This window comes from Aedes aegypti, chromosome 3 (assembly GCF_002204515.2).
Source record: "Aedes aegypti strain LVP_AGWG chromosome 3, AaegL5.0 Primary Assembly, whole genome shotgun sequence".
Taxonomy (NCBI): domain Eukaryota; kingdom Metazoa; phylum Arthropoda; class Insecta; order Diptera; family Culicidae; genus Aedes; species Aedes aegypti.
The window spans coordinates 103,423,412-103,443,939 of record NC_035109.1 but is presented as its reverse complement, the minus strand read 5'-3'; the positions used below and the strand labels follow the sequence as shown (position 1 = coordinate 103,443,939).

At 35.4% G+C, this 20,528-nt stretch overlaps 2 protein-coding genes across 2 annotated transcripts in view; both read left to right on the top strand.

Moving 5' to 3' along the window:
- LOC5563600 overlaps nt 1–20,528 on the top strand; it is a 67,245-nt gene that overhangs the window by 13,839 nt on the left and 32,878 nt on the right. The window lies entirely within an intron of this gene.
- LOC5563611 (glutamate [NMDA] receptor subunit 1) lies at nt 12,871–14,955 on the top strand. The gene is made up of 4 exons (XM_001647859.2): nt 12,871–13,569; nt 13,624–13,810; nt 13,869–14,280; nt 14,339–14,955. Exons 1-4 carry the CDS (start codon nt 12,966–12,968, stop codon nt 14,903–14,905), a joined length of 1,770 nt encoding a protein of 589 aa, XP_001647909.2. The 5' UTR covers nt 12,871–12,965; the 3' UTR covers nt 14,906–14,955.

The window sequence follows — 20,528 nt, the reverse complement described above, 5'->3', positions numbered from 1 at the left end:
GGCCACTCAGAAAGATGGCGCCTTCGGCAAAGTTGTTCATTAGCTCAAGGACTATAATTATAAAAGCTATGAGATTCAAAATTTTGCCACCAGTTTCATGCTAACTTGTGCCACAGTTAGCATGAAACTTTTGTTTTGCGGATATATCAGGATCCTGACTACCTAGAAAGATGGCGTCTTCGATAAACTTGCTGAGAAGCTCAACTTTGCCCAAGACGCCATGTCTATTTAGTCAGGATCCCGCAAAACAAAAGTTTCATGCTCACTAGTGCCGCCAGGAGGCAAAATTTTGAATCGCATAGCTTTTATAATGATAGCGCTTGAGCTTCTGAATAACTTTGCCGAAGGCGCCATCTTTCTAAGTGGTCAGGATCCTGAGATGACCACAAAACAAAAGTTGCATGCACACTTGTACTGCCGGTGACGCAATTTCACTTAAGCAGTGTTGCCAGCTACGACAAAATTTTGAACCCTTCATGAAAAACTGGATTACAGTGGAAGAGTATTGCTATGTTGCTAAGCATTCTATTTTTCTGTTCCGCTCAAGTTTCATGGTTTTGATCTTTTCTTTATTCTTCTTGAACAGTGCTGCCAGCCACATGAACATTTGTGATTCGGCCGACTGTATAGCACGCAACACTTCATTCAACTTTGGTCAACATTCGGTACCGTCATCTTTGAAATTTTTTGGTATTTGCATATCACACCCCCATAAAATTGGCTCTTTTGATAACAATCGAGCAGTGTTGCCATCTATTACCAGAATATGAAAACTTGAACGGCCATTTTGGAAAGTTCTCAACCCAGGCTTCAACTTTGCCGAATATCCCGAATCAGTATTTCCGCATCTATATGCGTTGCATTTTTCAAAAACATAATTATTACCCAGATTTTTTTACGACCTCCCGATAACGGTCGTAAAAAAGAGGTTGGGGTGTATTAAAAAAAATCCGATTGCGATGTCCCAGGATTTTTTTTTTTTGTTTTTGAATATCACTCTCCGAACATGGTTCGATCAGCTAATTCGGATCAAAATCCAAACCTTGCCAGTAATTTTTAAGGTTCATATTCTTCTCAGTGTATGAGAAAATCAGAATAGACCCTTTTCAAATCTACTCACTTTTGATTTGACACAATTACATCATCCACTGATTGCCTGTAGAACAACAGGAGTGTTGCCAAAATTGTTAACCTATTAAAAGACGTATATTTTAATTGTTTCTCAGTATTTTGAAGTTTATGCGCTACAAACTTCAAATAAGGAAGGCATTGAAAGACTCAATTATTACCCATGCATGCTTTGTTGCATAAGTCCAATAAATTAATTAGTTGTGTTGTATCTTTTCTGTGAATTTAAATCGTGAATAATAATTACACCGCAATTGAATATGGTTTTCTGGCAACCTGGTGCAGTAATAAAAAGTGATTGCCGAGGAAAACAAAGTTCATTAATTTTTACTTGTGATTTGAAGCATAAAAATTAAGTATTTTCGAGTGCTTTATAGACCAATCAAAGGTTTAATTGTGCATAAGTGATCGGTGCGTAGATTTTGTGAAAAAATTGGCATTGGAGCGGAGAATTGGACCTTTCCAAGTGGTGAGTTTTTCCTAAGCTGTTCTTGTGTTGTTCTGTTCGGCAGCTCACGAATGACGATGATTTCGTAAGCATTTATTTCATTTAATAATAAAACCCATATTATATAATATTTTCGTCAAGAATGTGATTTATATGGAAGATTATAGTTCAAGGAACATGTTGAGTACATTGAAGGTAACCCTTGTTCCGTAGATAAATTCTAACAAGGACGATAAGTTAGTGTTGCCGAAAATACCCTCAGGGTGCCGAAGCCATCATTTACCCTACTGAAACCTAATATTGTGAGCTTAAACAAAGTGAAAATAAGTCAAAATGAAAATGCTGCTGGCCATTGCGAGCTAAGAAATTATTGAATTACTTATTGATTATTGAACGTACTTATAAGTAAAACGCGTATATTTCAAAGTTATTGTTTAACGTATAGGAGAATTCTCATAAAGCAGACAAGCTGTATAAATAATTGCTACATTGTTTAAAAGGCATAATAATTTAATCTTTGAAATATTTTATTGAATAATTGATGAGTGATTTCTTCTAGGTAGTTCTGTAGTCATTTTAGTAACAGTTGTTGAGGAAAACATCAAGAAAGTTTGTTTATTGCAAATTTTGCAACTCTCAGCTTGATTTTTCCCGAATCTCAACAAATAAGCATAATGCTAGGAAAAGAACTCGTCAATAACTCTATTTCTGGGCGCATATGGGTGCTAGTCTCGATAAAAAAGCTGGCATTACATTTCAACCGTGATAATATTGATAGTAAAAGTATGAAGCAATTTAGAAGAACTTCCACTTTTTTCCACTTAGAACCTTGTTCACTATTAAGACGTATGAGCACCAAAATTGCGCTCTATGTTCAAGGAATCCCTAAAATAAAGCCACCCGAAAGAATCCTCAACCGAACCTGTATTCATAATCTGCTACTTTCAATATGGTCTGGCTTTAAAACTGCACTTTTGCGCTCTAGAACAGTCGCAAATGGTCACTGAAAGTAATACCACGCTTGTACTGTGTACAACAAGTGTGCTTTTCAGATGGTGCATATAATCAGTACATGATGTTTCTGCTTTTGAATCAAAAGCTCAACTGAAGAAGGCTGCCAGACAATTTTCACATAATTCGTAGTAATTGCCATGTATTTTCTGATTCTTTTAGAGATTAGAATGATAAAAACATAAGCATTTCAAAATTCCCGAATTTGGCAACATCCCCATTTTGGCAACATAAAAATCTAGCCTTGTTGCCAAAATAGATAAGACACTGTAATACTATATTAATTACAGTATACATACTATGGAAAATACCCGAAACTCTAGCGAGAATGAAAAACTGAACCAGTTATTGACTTGGTAATCTTGTTATTTCATAAGAAAATTGATATTATTTTCTATATTAACAGTTCAATAAAAGTAGTAAAGTTTAAAGTTTAAAAATCTATTATTCAACCGCTCAGAAAGAACGATAAAAATGTGCATAAAGTGTTTTTTTTTTTTGGTTTTAAAAGAGATATATTTGCTTGTGAAACAACTTTTGTTACATTTTTCTGCTGTGTTTGATTAATTACTTTCTTTAGCAATGGTTGCTTATTTAGTTTATCAATTCATTAAACATTTACATCGAAAATACAGGTGCGCTTATAGAAATTTACATTGCCACCATACTAATTTTTTTTTTTCAAAAATCGTTACGGAATTTACTGAAAGCATTCTTGTCGAAATTAGCAAAGGAATTTTTTAAAGTACAGGTTGAAAAATCGAGTAAAACTTACTTGACAGTCCAAGAGTCCTTAAACAAGCTTTAAAGTATTTTCTTTGGAAAATTTTTTAAATGAACATTTCTCGCATAACTTATGATCTTGCCCTAAAAACCATTGGTAACCATGTGTGTAGCTCGTTATTTCTGAGTATTTGAATGGATTTACACGTTATTTACCAACTCTATGGTGAGAAAAGGATCATTCTCTACCTGCCAGTGATGTTGGTTTGGATGCTTATTCATTCATTTACTCAGAAACAACGAGCTACACAGGTGGTTACCAATGGCTTTTAGGGCGTTATCTCAGATTATGCGAGATTTGATGGATAAACTCAATGAAGTATCTTCTATAAGTTCTGAATAAATTTCAGGAGTAATCCTCAACGGATTACCTACTCACAAATGCGATTGAGAAATGTAGGTATCCTATATCCATGTAATCCTTGGAGAAATGCCAAAGTGGTGGCAGAAATCTTGAAGGCATCTTTGCAATAATTTCTCGATAAATCCCTATAACAACGTTCGAAGAAATTACCAACGGACTTTCTGGAGTGTTTCTTAAACAAATAATTGGAGGAATTAGTGCAGAAACATATGAATAAATCCCGCAAAGGTTCTTTTTTGTAGGTTTATAGAAGAATTTCTCCAGGTTTTTTTTTTTCAAATAAATTGTTGCACTATTTATTATAACACGAGAAAACTTTGAAAAACCTTCTTTGGCAATAATTCCTAGGCATATATTTGTTTCAATTATTTAATAATCCTTCTATAAAGATTCCTGAGTAGTGTCTTGGAGGAACTCCTGGAAAAAAATAAAAAAATCAATTGATTTTTATCGAGGATTTTTTAAAATTAGTTGAAAGCTTACTGATAGAATCTGTGTAAGCATTCTTAGAGTAATTGCTGGCCTTGTAAGAATTCTAAAGTATCGTCGTTGGGGGTGAGAATGGGTCAAAAAAGGATAAGTACGAATTATTTATTGAATAACTATCGCAATTTAACTCCAATAAACTTCAAATTTGGTGTGTATGTACTTTGATGGTACATTACCAATCGTCAAAGAAAACAAAAATCAAAGACAAATTTTAATTCACTACGGCACTACAAGTGAATGAAAAATGACCCAATCTCACCCCATAGAGAGGGTGACATTGGGTCACTGTAATTGAAATAACTTGTTTTTGAGAATATGGTTGCAGAACCATTCGTAGCTGAAAAATATTGATGAAATACGATGCAAAACAAACGAAAAGGCATCTAATTTGTCTCACAAGTATGATAAAACCACTTAATAGTACGATTTTACCGAAGAATTGAAGAGCTATGAAAAAAATTATGTAAACCCAGCATTTATTGTCAATTTTACATAAATTTTCTTGTTTTGTTCCTTCAAATTGTCTTCGAAATCTCATTCCAACTGCCATAAAGCCAAAGGTGTACTGAAAATGTGATTATTTTAAACCATCATAAATAGTTAAATTTCGATGCGACATACCACGATCAAAATATTTCCGGAAGTTGTTGACGTCAGAATCTCGGTATTTCAGCGATCCAACTCATTTGTACTTCCGTGAAATGTTTCAATGATATGAAAATACTAACAAATAATTAAATAAAAAAAAAATCAATTGATAAAATTTTACGATGTTGCTGCATACGAAAAACAGTTGCTGGTAAGAGAAGTTGGCAAAATGTTTTGCATTGTTATTCAATGCACGAAATCCTCAAGTATACTTGTTTGATGTCTATGCGATGCTGTATTTAGAAAGACTTAAAACATCTTAATGATAAAAGAGTACACAGCACCGTAAAACGACAAAAACGTAGACTTGTGAATTCATTCACAATCGTTCTTATATGACCCAATCTCACCCCTATTTTTAATGTTTTAGACACCGTACTGAAAAAAATATGGAAAAATCATATAGATTCTGGAAAATACGAGTGAAGTGTATTGAATAGACTTTCAACTTTCTACTAACATAATACTAGAGGTAAAAGTACATGCGTGATACTTTGTACAGAAGAATTTAAATGTTGTAAATTTTTTCTAGTTACAACATACAAGTTTGTTGATTTTTTAACAAAAACTACTATTTCTAAAAATGTATATTGTGATTAATTATGTGTTATAATATGCTCTCTAACATATGAATTATAAATTTTAGAAATATCAGCGTTATTAGCAGAAATATTTCATAAATCATATTTTTCCGTTTTGACCCAATCTCACCCCCTAGACCCATTATCCCCCCATCGACGGTATTATCTGAAAGAATTCATACAGGAAACTCTGAAGGAGTTCAAGCAGAAATCCGTGTATCAATAAATCACTGAAGAATCTCTGGAAGGTTTCAAGATGGAGTTGATAGATAAATTCCTGAAGTTCCCAAAGAAATACATAGAGGAATTCTTGGACTAATTGCTTGATGAATTCCTGTAAGAATCCTTATAGAAATTTCTTAAGCAACAATGAATTATTTTGTAGAGCATTTTTTCAAAATAAAGTTATCAAATTTTACGAGCCGAATTATTTTTCGGCGTAAAAACACAAAATCGGCGGCGAAGTGCTGATCGGCGTATGGCGCGCCGCCGATGCCTCACTCGGCGTCGGCGTGACGTAAAATTGATCGGCGGCGGCGGCGTGGCGCGGCGGCGCACAGGTCTAATTGTATTTTGCCATATAAGAGAAACGAAGAATTTTGTATGGAGACTGCAAGCATGTTGAAAAAATCGGTTTAATCTGAATTTGTTCGTGAAATTCCAACCAAAATATATCTAAAACGAAAGTTTGAATCCTCTTTTGCATGCTTGGTGGATAAGATCACAAAAAAGTTTGATAAAATATGCTTCAAATTTTAAGTAAACATCAATAAAACCAATGTTTGATACAACTTTGTCGACCTATAGCTAAAAATTGTGACGTGCTGGGAAATTACTGTGAACGGACACATAATTTGATTCTTGAGACACGCGAATATATCATTTTTGTTACGCTGTGAAATCCATTGGAAATTGTATCTAATCAACTGGTTAGTTGTTTAGGGTACTACTGGTTACCAGGTGGCCAAGGGGCCAATTCCGGATGCCATTGAACGGTTCCCAGGACATCCGAAGTAGTGGCCGATTTATGCTTAGGATGGAACCAAGCTGTGCGGCACATCAAAATTTGCACAATTTTATACCAAATTGATCCAAGACGTTGCAATCTGAGTATGGCAACATTGCACTATGGTCCAGGAATCAGTTTTACGCGGAAAGATGCATTTTGAGCTTTAGAATGAAGCATTAGACAAAAACGGTCTTCTACAAAGTTGTTTGTATTAGTTAAGCCCTTTGTTTGGTTTTATTGAAAATTAGGGTGGACCACATTTTCATAGAAATGATTAAACTAACTTTCTTATTTGTAGAAATTATATTATATATGCTTCAGCAAAGTTGTAGACCATTCAATTTCAAGCAGCTTTGCCAAAAAAAGTTTTTTTTTATCTCTTAAATTGACCGATTTAGAGCTTTTTTTCTGCAGTGACATAGGGTGGTCCGAACAAAACTGGTTTTCTGGCTCTAGAGTTTTCAATTCAAGTTTCTCATCAAAGTGGTCTATGAAACACTTTTAGAGCTTTGAAAAATGCGTAATTTGGTGAGTGAAGTAACTCGCTATCTCCTTTCGTTTAGGAGTTATTGTTGTTTTTCTTCCAAAAACATGCCTACTTTGATTGTGAATTTCTCTGATTGGGGCAAACATAAAAAATATCTTTTGACGGCGTTCAAAAGACAAAATAAAGTTGTATATTGTATTAAAAAATTACAGATGTGTTATTTTTGTAACTCTAATAAAACGTCTTGAAAGTCAAACATTTTTTATCACAAAAACTTCAATAACTTTTGAACTACAATAGATATCAACAATCTTTTTGCATAAAAATTTGCGTTTTGTTAAGTTCTAAAAGTCGTTCATAGACGACTTTGACGAGAAAATAATATTAAAAAAACTAGAGCCAAAAAACTTATTTTTGTTGGACCACCCTACGATGATTAGGAAAAATTGCTCTAGATTGGTCAAATTTAGAGCTACAGAAAAACTTTTTTTGGCAAAGTTGATCAAAATTTCAAGTTCTACCGCTTTGCCTAAGAGCATATACCAGTATTTTGGCAAATAATAAATAAAAGTTGATTATATGATATGTGTGATATTGTGGACCACCCTAGTTTCAAATGACACAGTATGAAAGCTTACATTTTTAGAAACAATTTTGTAGAAGATCATATTTGTCTAAAATTTCATTTTCATTCTCAAAATGCAAAATAATAAAGAAATACATACCATGAAAATCTTCAAAATAGTTTTAGAGCCCTATCCTTCTTATTTCAGATTTCTCGTCAAAGTCGTCTATGAACGACTTTAAGAACTTAACAAAACGCAAATTTTCATGCAAAAATATTGATGATATCTATTTTAGTTCAAAAGTTATAAAAGTTTTTCTGCTTAAAAACCTTTGTTTTTCAAGGCATTTTATTAGAGTTACAAAAATAACACATCTGTAATTTTTTGATATGATATACAATTTTATTTTGTCTTTTGAATGCCGTCAAAAGATATTTTTTATGTTTGCCCCAATCAGAGATATTCACAATCAAAGTAGGCATGTTTTTGAGAGAAAAATAACAATAACTCCTAAACGAAAGGAGATAGCGAGTTTCTTCACTCACCAAATTACGCATTTTTTAAAGTTCTAAAAGTGTTTCATAGACCACTTTGATGAGAAATTTGAATTGAAAACTCTAGAGCCAGAAAACCAGTTTTGTTCGGACCACCCTATGTCACTGCAGGAAAAAAGCTCTAAATCGGTCAATTTAAGAGATACAAAAAAACTTTTTTTGACAAAGTTGCTTGAAATTGAATGGTCTATAACTTTGCTGAAGCATGTATAATATAATTTCTTCAAATAAGAAAGTTAGTTACACAATTTCTATGAAAATGTGGTCCACCCTAATTTTTAATAACACCAAACAAAGGGCTTAACTAATACAAACAACTTTGTAGAAGACCGTTTTTGTCTAATGTTTCATTCTAAAGCTCAAAATGCATCTTTCCGCGTAAAACTGATTCCTGGACCACTGTGCATTGTCAACATGGCCGATTCTTGGGTTCCCTGGGGGTCCTGGGAAAGTGGCCAATTCATTCATTTGATAGAACCATATCATGCGACCTATAAAAATTTACAGAATTTCATAGATAATTAATTAAAGGTGCATTCAGTTATCTTAGGCAATGTTAGCCACCTGTTGGTTCCGTAACAGGTGTCGGAATTGCCGGAGAAGTGGTCAAATAATTTATTTGATGTAATCATATCATGCGACATATCAAACTTCAAAATTTCGCACAGATTTCATTCGAGCCCTTTGGTCAGCAGTCATTTTATATGTCTGTTTTTCTTCATACTTGCAAAAATGGAAGATTTCTCCTAATGCTTCCAAAACTCAACTAATAATATTCCCACATAAACCAAAAGCTCTTTATTTGAAACCTTCAAGTAGACATATTGTCACAATGAGAGGGGTTCCAATAAATTGATCAGATGAAGTTAAGTATCTAGGGCTCATGCTAGATAAGAATTTAACTTTCAAAAATCACATTGAGGGCATTCAAGCCAAATGTTATAAATATGTAAAATGTCTCTATCCCCTTATTTATAAAAAATCAAAACTTTGTCTTAAAAACAAGCTTTTGATATTCAAACAAATTTCCAGGCCAGCCATGTTGTATGCTACCGTAATTTCGGGTGAAATTGATCATTTTTCACGGTTTTTCTAGTCTGTTTTCTATATTGTTAACAATGTCAAACAACTAAATGCAGGAAAACAAGTACGGAGGTGAGCCTCATCGACTCATGTACCGAAATTTCCTAACAAATGTCAATTTAGTACTAACAAATATTTCTAAATTAAATAATAATTTCGGGGTGAAATTGATCGCTTATTGTTACTTATTGTTAGTTTTCAAAACAACTCTACATGATAAATTTGAGCTACCTGAATCCGAATATGCTTGTCAAAATCTTACCAACGCAATATTTATATTAATAACGAATAGTTAAATTTCAAGAATTAAGCGGAAAACGCCTAAATTTATGCAATTTCCTAAGGAAATCAATTATATCTAACAGAAATTCAATTATTTCAACCATTTGAGCTAATTGGTACGAGTTTTGGTGATGAAATCTGGTTTGCGGATATATCTCAAGCATCCTTACAAACTTTCAGGTTTATACTATGTTCAAATCCTTGTTTAGAAATAGAAGTTTATAGGTGTTTGTCAATACTGCACCGTGCATGATTTTGAAACTTGATATTATTTTCACAGTAATAAACATTCTTCAACGCAAAAAACTTTCCAGCACACAAGTCGACAATACTTACGACACATAACGTTCATTTACTGCAGCTAACATTGATATTTGTGCACCATTACGCATAAATAAAATCGTGTGATACGATGATCAATTTCACCCTTCTGATCAATTACACCCGATTTTACGGTACCAATATGGACTGGCTGTTGTAATACCAGGAAGAAAGCTATGCAGAGAATTCAAAATGAAATTTTGAAAATGATTCTAAAGCTTCCTCCCTGGTATAGTACCAATGAGTTACATAGAATATCCAATGTTGAAATATTGGAACAAATGTCAAATAAAATAATTAGGCAAAAATCGTTACAATCTTCTATTGCCACGATTAATGCGTTATATGTTTAGGTTAAGTTAGGTTAAGTATATTCAAAGCGTTTTTTCTCTTATAAGCAGGTGAAATCAACTCACCTGTAGAAAGTCTGAACTGCTACGGCAAATGAAATGTAATATCTTGTTAACAAAATGTTAATAAAATCTTAGACTTGTTTTACCAAATTAGGATGATAGTGTTGTCTAATAACACAAAACACCTAGATATAAGAAATGAATGTAATGTTTGGAATGATACTAATGAAGAAAAAATATATACAGCCATTCCATGAAAAACAGATCTAGTGGGTCACCGAATTCCGTGAAAATTTGCTATTTTGTTCCTTATCCGAAATAAGGATACAAGTATTTTTGGATTTTTTTGATTAGGGTGACCATTTCCAAAATAGGGTGACCAGAAAAATCGCGACTTTGCAAAATTTTTATTTTTAAAATAATTATAACTTTTGAACCGTTCGACCGATTTTCAATCTTTTAAGACGAAATGAAGGCTAGAGATTTTGACTTTTCAGGAAAAATAAAAAAGTTTCACAAAAATTGTGTTTTTTACATGGAAAAACTCAATAGTTTCCGTTTTTTCGTGTTTTGAAGGCCTCGGGACCAAAGGGGCTATTGCTGTTCTCATTAAAAGTTCAGAAAATTTTACGTCTACTGTCAAATTTTCAGCGATGTATGTTTTTTAGTTTTTGAGATATATTTTTTTGAAAATAAAAAATCAGTCATTTTTCATCGGCACACACTGTAGATCTCAGCGCATTAAATTTTTAATGTTTAAAAAAAATCATAACTTTTGAACAGCTCAACGGATTTCCAATCTTTTTTTATGGAATATAAGCTTAAGATTTCAACTTTTCAGAAAAAATAGAAAACTTTGAAGGGTTATTTTTTTCCATTAAAATATATGAAATTTTCGAAAAAAAAACTAGAAAGCTTTCATTCCTTAAAAAAAGATTGGAAATCGGTTAAGCTGTTCAAGAGTTATGTTTTTTTTTTTTAAATAAAAAATCTAATGCGCTGAGACCTACAGTGTGTGCCGATGCAAAATGACTGATTTTTTATTTTCAAAAAAAAAAAATATATCTCAAAAACTAAAAAACATACATTGCTGAAAATTTGACAGTAGACGTAAAATTTTCTGAACTTTCAAGAAAAAATGAGAACAGCAATAGCCCCTTTGGTCCCGAGGCCTTCAAAACACAAAAAATGGAAACAATTGAGTTTTTTTTATGTAAAAAACGCACTTTTTGTGAAATTTTATATTTTTCCTGAAAAGTCAACATCCTTAGCCTTCATTTCGTCCAAAAAGATTGAAAATCGGTCAAACAGCTCAAAAGGTATAATTTTTTTTAAAAATAAAAATTTTGCAAAATCGCGATTTTTCTGGTCACCCTATTTCGGAAATGGTCACCCTAATCAAAAAATCCAAAAATACGTGTATCTTTATTTCAGATAAGGAACAAAATACCAAATTTTCACGGAATTCGGTGACCCACTAGATCGGTTTTTCATGGAATGGCTGTATATATATATTAGACTGGCCCTAAAACAAAAATGTTGTAAAACTCAACGGGGCACCCCCTAGATATAAACCTTAGGGTAAGAAAAAAGCTCTCTAAAAATTTCAACTCGATTGGTTGCTCCACCAGCTGGCGCATTCAATTTGTAGTTTGTATGGGATATTCGTTTCAAATATATAGAGAATTGACCCAATGTCACTGTTTCGTTCCGTACACTAGTTGGTCGCGTTCAATTGAGCCCAGAATGACAAATACACTAGTTGATACCCTAATGAACATAATTGCAGAAGGTTGTATCTGGATTTGAGCTCGTTTTCATTAACTTTTCAGTTATTGAAAGTAAGGCTGAATCAGCCTCCCGCACAATCACATATATGCATGCGCCTTGTGTAGCAGCTCGCCCAGCGTCATAGGTGGCTATGATGTGCTTAGTGGCTATGTTAAAGAAATACAAAGCAGTATAGCATGAGATTAGCAAATCTGCTTCAAATAGTTAAAACACCAACTTTATCAATTTTAATCATGATACATCCTTCTACAATATTGTTCACTATGGTATCAAGTAGTGTTTTTGACATTCTGGTGGCAATTGAACGCGATCAACGATTTTCCTGAACCAAACAGTAGATGAAGTGCTGAAACCCATATGTTTGAGCTGGAAATCTCATATTAATTTCAATTCAAATGCGCCAGCTCATGGAATGACTGAATGAGCTGAAACTTTCAGGAAAGCTTCTTCTAACTCTAAGGAATAATCCTGGAGGGTGCCCCGTGGAATTATACAGCTTTAATTTTCTCCCATACTAAGGTGGGCCAGTCTAATATATATATCACTGAGCTCTTATTATAATTTGTGTACAATCTCTCGCCTGCTGTTTTTTTCCAGCTTCATCACATTGTAATGGGTCGACTAATATAAAAATATATTTGATAAATCTTCAAAATTATCTTGTACAACAACTATATATAGAAGACACACTTTTATTTGTTTTGGATCCCTACCTTAGACTTAATTTTTTTATGGAACAAGATTATGGGGATACAACTCAAAATAATAAATACGAAGCTGAATTCCAGTTGTGAGATACTTTGGGCGTTAGAGTTAAGCATATCTCCAAAAATCTAGGCTAAAACATCTATTACATGTGTGTTAAAACTCCCATAACCACACTATACCTATGTAAATGGGTTTTATTAGAACTCTCTCAAAAACCTATTATATAAAAATAAATCCTCGGCCTTTAACCGTTTTCAGTGACAACCTATTTTCTGGGCATATTTACCCTATGTCGAGTGCTTTCCACCACAGAGCCGTCGTCGCATGCCACCCTCAATATCGAAAGCAAACTGCCATTTATGGTGCTCGACCTAGACAGGAAAACTCTCTGGAACGATAACAACTCGATGTTGGCCGCCATCAATCTCGGTAGTACTGTATTCATTGTTGATGAGAATGCTGCTTTGCCGTTTCTTGACAATTTTATACGAATGCATGATGAAGCCATGTTTCGCAAACCAGAAAAGTTTGTCGTTGTTACTGTGCAATCCACCAGCAAACCTAGAATCACTGAGATTCTTGAGGTGATACAAAACCACCCAGCGATTCAAGAAATCGCAAACTTACTGCTGATTGTCCCAAGTGGCGAACGATATGAACTTCTGACTCATAGATACGTTGGAAATCCGCCAGAGGCGCTGGATCTTCTACTTTTGGATACGTACTTCCCGGGTAATAACTCCTTTGCGGAGGGAAACATGCTGTTCCCGAACAAACTTAAAGACTTGATGGGGAAGACATATCGATTGGCGTCATTCTATCTGCTTCCATGGGTAATGCCTCGTCAGACCGACGATGGAATCATTAACTATTTGAATCAGTCATATACCATCGATGGATTGGATGGATATCTGCTGGTGTTATTTTGCAAGCGATTGAACTGTACTTGGGACCTGCTTATCGGTAGGTATGACTTAACATTTGGTTTGCCATTGTATTAGAATTTGCCCGTTTTAGATCAATACTGGCAGTACGGACAGGTGTTCGAGAATCACACCGGAAATGGAATGGTTGGGGCTTTGGTGGAACGAAAGGCGGATTTTGCATTGGCGGCTGTTGGAGCATGGCATCAGCTTTTTCGATACTTCAGCTTCTCGATTCCTATTCAATGGATCGGGATAACTTGCTTGCAACCGAGGCCAACGTACGTAAAATTTTATGTGCATTAATGATTTCTAACTAACCAATGCATTTGATTCTAGATTGATCGAATATTGGAAGATTATATTCATGATGTTCTCGACAACAGTTTGGGCTGTTTTACTAGTGACATTTGTTCTAATAGCGATTCTAGATAACTATATGCCAACCATGATCGAAAGGTGGTCCCCGAATCGAAGAGGCATTTCATGGAGCTTTATCAATGTGCTTTGCTCCTTTCTTCTGTTGCCATCTGTAATGCGACGAAGCCGAGCGTCGGAAGTTATGCTCTCCGTCGGATTATCGGCCTTCACTCTGATTGTTGCCTCCGTCTACATTGGCAAAATTCACAGTATTTTAGCTATCCCAGTTTACGATCCTCCCATCGATACCATTATTGACTTCGCCGAAAGCAAACTCCGGTGGAATGCTCCACATGAAGTGTGGATGTACCTTATCGCGGAAAGCGAGAATGTGAGTCTAAATAAGTTTGCTCTTCTCAAATTCGTTATGACTGCCCTTCCAATTTCAGCCGCATATCAAGCAAATCTTGACCAAGTTCCACGTGGCCCCGATTCCTGATTTGGAAACCATAGCAAATCGCGGTCTGGAACCGATCGTGATGGCCAAGCTACACTTTGGTCATTCTATGGTTGGCGAATGGTTCACCGCGGAAAACATTGAAAATTATCGGCTCATGACGGATTTCCTGTACTACGAGTACGACACCGGATATGCGACCAAAACTTGGCCTCTTCTGGGGCAGTTTGATCATTTGTCAATGTGGTACCGTGATGGATGCTTGTCGCGATTTGTCGAACAGTTGGACGTATTCCGGTACATGAATCAACGGGTGCAGATATCGATCGAACACTCACGAGATCGTCCGCCCAATAAGTTGAAAGTGATGGAAGTGGACGAAATCGAGGGAGGACTGTTGATGTTGGGGATTGGTTATGCGGCGGCAATCTTGGCTTTTGTGGGGGAGCTTGTTCTGGACGCTGCCAAACGGAAGAAGGTTGCGAAACGACTTGCTACGAAGTGGATGATCAGATCCGTGGGAAGATTTCGTTTGAACTCAATCGATCAATTGAATTGACCCAAGCAAATAAAACAAATAAAACATTGATTTCAAACCATTCGTTTACGAGTCAGACGTAAATTGTAATGTTTTACTGATTCATTAAAATCTCGAACTATTTTATCAATTTTTGAGAAAATAACGCTTGCATCAAACACTATTACCATAGTGGTAAACCGCTTGGCAGTCCGCAGGCTTGTTATGTTTGATCCTAAGGGAGTGTCCATGAACCACGTGTTTTTTTCAGACCCCCTTCCCCCTCCTGGTATTTTGTCCACACAATAATTTCTAAATTTGTATAGACCCCCACCCTTATCCCCATAAATGAACACCTCGTTTATGGACGGTTCCTAATAACGATGAGGTGTTTTGCCTTTAAGGCGACACGGGAAACCGTGGTATTTTTTCTATCTTTTGTCTCACTCTAACAATTATCATCAAAACTTTGTGGAAGCAAATCTCCAGTTTTAGTGAACCGATGAAGCTGAAAATTTATTGCGTTGTGCACTACATATATAGAATCATAGTGATACATTTTCGCATCGATATATGGAGTGGTTCTTGGGATTTGCTTTTTGAAATGGATAGGGTGATTATGATGATGTCCCGTGCGGCCTTAAGGCGAAGTAGGCCTACATTGAAATTTGTTGCTAATTCACCTCACGATTTCGAATCAAAGAAAATCAGTTGGTTTTGCACTGACACGTCTGAAAAAGTATCAGCATACTCTATAAGGCAATCTGACGTTTAATCACCTTTCTCTTTCCTGCACACGCACGTTAATGAATTGTTTTCATACGGAAACCGTTTCCGTATGAAAACAACAAACAAAAAAGACCATTTGATCTTGTTGCTGGAAAGAGAAGGGTGCGATAGCCTTATGCATGTTAGCGCGTACAGTGATACTTTTTCAAGTCTATATAGACTATCAAGACTGAGTTTTATCACTTTGAATTGCAAGCTGAAAAGTCATCATTGTTGCCAAAACGAATGACGGGCTACTTAGCCTTAATACCCTTTTGATTACCCAATGCAGAAAGTATCAACCTTCGAATGTAAAAATGATTGCTTTGGCAAAGAAAGTTCTCAGCTGATAATTAACATTAGCATACGCTAAGCTGAGAAGCGGCTTTATTTCAGTATATATGCAATGCCATAAGTACTGATAATGACATACGAAAAAGCAGACAGGTGGATTTTGTTATAACCTGGCAGCACTGGACGCTACCAACCGCAACGAGAACACTTCCGCCGACGATGCGTTCACTCGGCGAACGTGCCAGAATAAGTAGAGCCACATCGCCATTATTGACTCTCTATTAAATCAGTTAAAATAAACAAGTTTTATTGTTTAATCGGTGAATTTCAATTGCTTGTCCCCATTCGCGATTCGGACTGTCGTGTCGTTACAATAGATTTGAACTTAAAGAGTTATTTACATGTGTGATGGTGTGTTAGTGTAGACCATGGTACGGCTTGCACAAAATTGGTTTGGGAAATGTTCGAATCAATAATTTTTTTTTTGCACATTTAGTTTTTAGAAAGCTTATTTAATCAAGTTTTAATCCATGAATAACAATTTTAGAAAATTTACACAGCCCGCAAAAAATATTCTAAGAGCATCGACAAAGTTGTTTATCTCATCCGTTTCTTTGTTTTCTCCTTCAATTTTAGCACTTCAAGGAGTTCTTGTTTCTGCTTCTTTTGTTCTTCTGCTTTAGCTATTCTTGCTTTCTTGAGGCTTTCTCGATATTCCTTCTTCAAAATAGCTTTACGACGTTTCTGTTCGCTAGCTTCTGCCTTCAATGTTTTAACAAATTCGTCTTCTTTCTTAGCCTCCTCCCGTTTACGAGCAACTTCTGCCTTAAGCATAACTTCATTTTCCTTTTCCTGTTCAATCTATTGAAGCTCTTCAAGGCGTAAGTGCAGGATCGCTCTGGTCTAGCTCCATTAGTTCCCCAGTTACTTCATCAATGTATTATTTCCGGCGACTACTGATCTTTCCAAGTCTATGTTACTAGATTCAAATGACTGGACAATGTTGGCATCTGTGTTTGATGATTCATTTTGGACGTTCATTTGCAGCTCTCTATATTCTTCAATCACTGGTTCTTTGACTGTGGGGTTGATTGCATCTGTTGATTGCATTATGTTACTCGTTTTCGCTCCGTCTGACCACCGATGTTGGTTTCTCACCGACCCCATTTCATAATCACTGAGGAACGCTTGGTTAAGCATCGGTTTTAGTAAATCATCGTGCAGCGATCTTACAACCTTTTCGTCCTAGGTCAAACTGTCTACAGTATAGGCCCAAACGCAATGATAGCGGAACGGCAACGGAATGCGGAACCGGTTCGCCATCATGAACTATAATCAGCTTGTCGACTCAGTGTTGATCCAATTTCATTCGTTGTCAGCTTAGTCGAGATGTTTTGATTCATGCTGGCGAACCGGTTCCGCATTCCGTTGCCGTTCCGCTATCATTGCGTTTGAGCCTTATGAAGTTTGCGTATGCGGCCGTCTCCTATAGAGCTTAGTGACATTTGAACACACGTAGACTAGCATACGTTCGTCTCACACAGTTTGTTTTTGTTTTCCTCAAAGAAACTTGCACACGCTTTCCAGACTCACCAAAATGCATATGGAAATATTACCCAATTTGAAAAATTTAAACCCGTTTTCTGCGTGTTTTTCGAGACTGAGTGCATATTGTTTTCCTTTAAGGTTCACAACTACATCTACACTAGGGTACCCATACCATTGAGCGTGAAAACCACTATAGTATCTAAAGCCTTCCGGACACATGTTGATGGTAGAAGGACAGTACTGCTCACATACATAGGGGTTGTAATAGTGTTGTGTCGGTGTGACTTCCAGTTGCAGTTTCAGCAAGCTATCGGCACCGAGTGGAAAGATGCCACAGGCACTGAATCCATTAACGATGCTGTCTTTCTTAATACCTCGATTGATTGCAGTTTGTAATACTGATGAAAAATACTTCAATGAGAGGATTTCACCACTGTTTACTCCGCGCCATTTGGAAACCGCAGATTTCCAGGCGTTTTTTAAAGGCTTAAAAACGGAAACATCTGCAGGAGGTGTAATCCTCGTACACACTACCAAAAAATAATGTGATTTTACGTCTTATTATGTGCATCCAAACATAAAAGAAACGAGCAGAGTGATTGAAATTTATGTCAAATTGCAAACACGATAGTGTCTGGTTCAGGAATCGTCGATCACAGTTCCATCGCTGTCGTGTCCATTAAGATGTAAAATTACATTTTTTGTTCAATACACCTTCATAGACACGTTTTTGTGTCGTTCCATCACTTACATCATGTGTCGTTCAGTCATAACGAGAATTACGTCCACAGTAATTTTCATTATTTTTAAGAGTGTAGTATTTGGTTAAAGATCTACAAGAATGATATTCAGATTGAGGCACAAATCGGCAACCACCGCTGCCGTATGCGAACTGTGACCGTCGACGAAATAAACAATTGGCATCGTTACTCCTTTTCGCACGGAAATGTTTCTGACGTAACGCATAAAATTACATACATCCATCCAACCTTTATCACTTTTACCTATGCCCCAGTCTTTAGGAAAAGCTCGGAGTATATCAGGTTGAATCCGTTTCAGCGGCAAGACTACATCAGCAGGAACGAGCGATCCATCAGCCCTAAAACTGAACATCACTGTGATGTTTGTGTGGCTATCTGCATGTTCTGTTTCATAAACATTCCGGTTTCCGACGAAAGCCAAAACCGATTTTGTTTTGGGATGGAGGAAGAACGAAGTTTCGTCTCCGTTGTATATTCTTGATGGATCTCCAAAGCGGATACCGCTTCATGGTTTGTTTGTTTGTTTGTTTATTAGAGACCTTTTAACCGCTTGGTCATTCAGGTCTTGAGTATAAGATTACAGAGTTTATTTACTTAATGGATAGTATAGTATAGTAATCTGGTCCGCATTGGCGTAGCTAGGATTTTTTTCTGGAGGGGGCCTAGGGGGGGCCTAGCATATACCTGTTTTTACAGATGTATTATTATTATTATCTCTATTAGGGAGATTTTCAGCCCACGGCTGGTTCATCTCCAACTTACAGATGTAATGTCGGTCGCAATAATCACGATTTTCACAAATTTCGTATTTTTAACAGATTTGCATTAATTTTAATAATTTGTGATTTTGTTTCATTTGTAGTTTTAAATTGACAAATTCATACTTTTTGTCATTCATTCTTCTTGTAATGTCCTTTGCGATTTTTCCATATTTTTTTTCAAGGATTCAATCATGTTCTTGGAAGAGATTTCTTTTAGAATTCCTACGGAAATTTCTTTATGAATTATTTTCATAATTTCCAGAGCTTTCATCAAAAACTCTTTCACCAGTTTTCACGAAGTTCGTCCTTGGCTTTCCACAGAAAATCATACCCAGACTTTGTGATATCACCTGAAAAATTCTCGAAGAATCTGTATCGAATTACTTAAACAATCTCTTGGAGAATACAGCCAGAAAATGTATTATGTAAATTATTTTAATCATTTCTTTGGAAGGTCCTCTACGTACTTATTATAGATAAACTGATAGTTTAAAGTGTCCTCCAGTTGCTCATTAATAATTTGTTTAGCATTTAAATCAATTACTGAGTATTTCTCCAAAAAAATAGTACAGAAAAATCACCAAAAATGTCTTCAAGATCACCAAACAAGGATTCATTCCACGAATTCCTCAGAACAGTTTTCTTTTGAAGTCCTGCAGTGCGGTTTGAAAATAATCACAACAAAAATTATCCAGACTTACCGCAAAAAACTCTTCTAGGTGTTACTCTAAATATTCCTCGTAATATTCTACAAAAATGTTATAAGCAATTAGAAAGAATTCAATTGGGATATTGTTATTCTCACGATTTCTCAAAGTAGTTCTCCGCATATCTATCTGGAAGGAAGAACAGTTAAAATTGAGTCTATGAAGAAGGTCTCAAACGGACCGAAACGTTTGACAAAATAAAATAACAGTTTTTTTATTTTGTCAGGCCTGAAAAGCCAACCTATCATCAACGCAAATCCACTTGCATTTTTTATACTTATCTAAAATCAAGGAGCAACATCCCCCATTTCTTCAAAACTTCCTCGGAATTTTTGTTTTATTTTCTTTGCTTTGCTTAACTAAGAAATGTTTTAAAAATTCTAACATTATTGTAAAGTTCATAGCGGAAACCGTTGAACTGTTCTTTCAAAAACTCTTGCACGAAAATACTCAAAGATTTCCCGAGTAATTTGTTCAGGGATGTCTAAGAGAATAAAATTATTGTATACCTAAGGTTCTCGTAAACAAAATACCAGAGATTCATCTTAGTATATTCCAGAGATTTTTGTCTTCAAACCGCACTAACGAAATTCCCAAAAGAAAATCCGTCATCAATTCTAGAAAGAATTTTTTTGAAAATTTTTTTCATCGATTTGTTAAGATTTTGCAATTCATTCTTGAACTTCTCAAAAAAATTCTCCAGAAATTCCATCAAGTATTATTTTAGGTTCTAGAAATCATTCCATTTTTTTTATTGGTAATCTCATGATTCTTTCATAAATAACATTTAAAAATTTATCCACTCTCCATATTTTAATTCAAAAAC

Bases quoted from the DNA above. Each gene is read 5' to 3' on its own strand.
- LOC5563611 (XM_001647859.2), top strand. From the start codon at position 12,966: ATGGTGCTCGACCTAGACAGGAAAACTCTCTGGAACGATAACAACTCG. The intron at 13,570-13,623 runs GTAGGTATGACT...TGCCCGTTTTAG, and splicing joins TACTTGGGACCTGCTTATCG to ATCAATACTGGCAGTACGGA. The intron at 14,281-14,338 runs GTGAGTCTAAAT...TTCCAATTTCAG, and splicing joins TTATCGCGGAAAGCGAGAAT to CCGCATATCAAGCAAATCTT.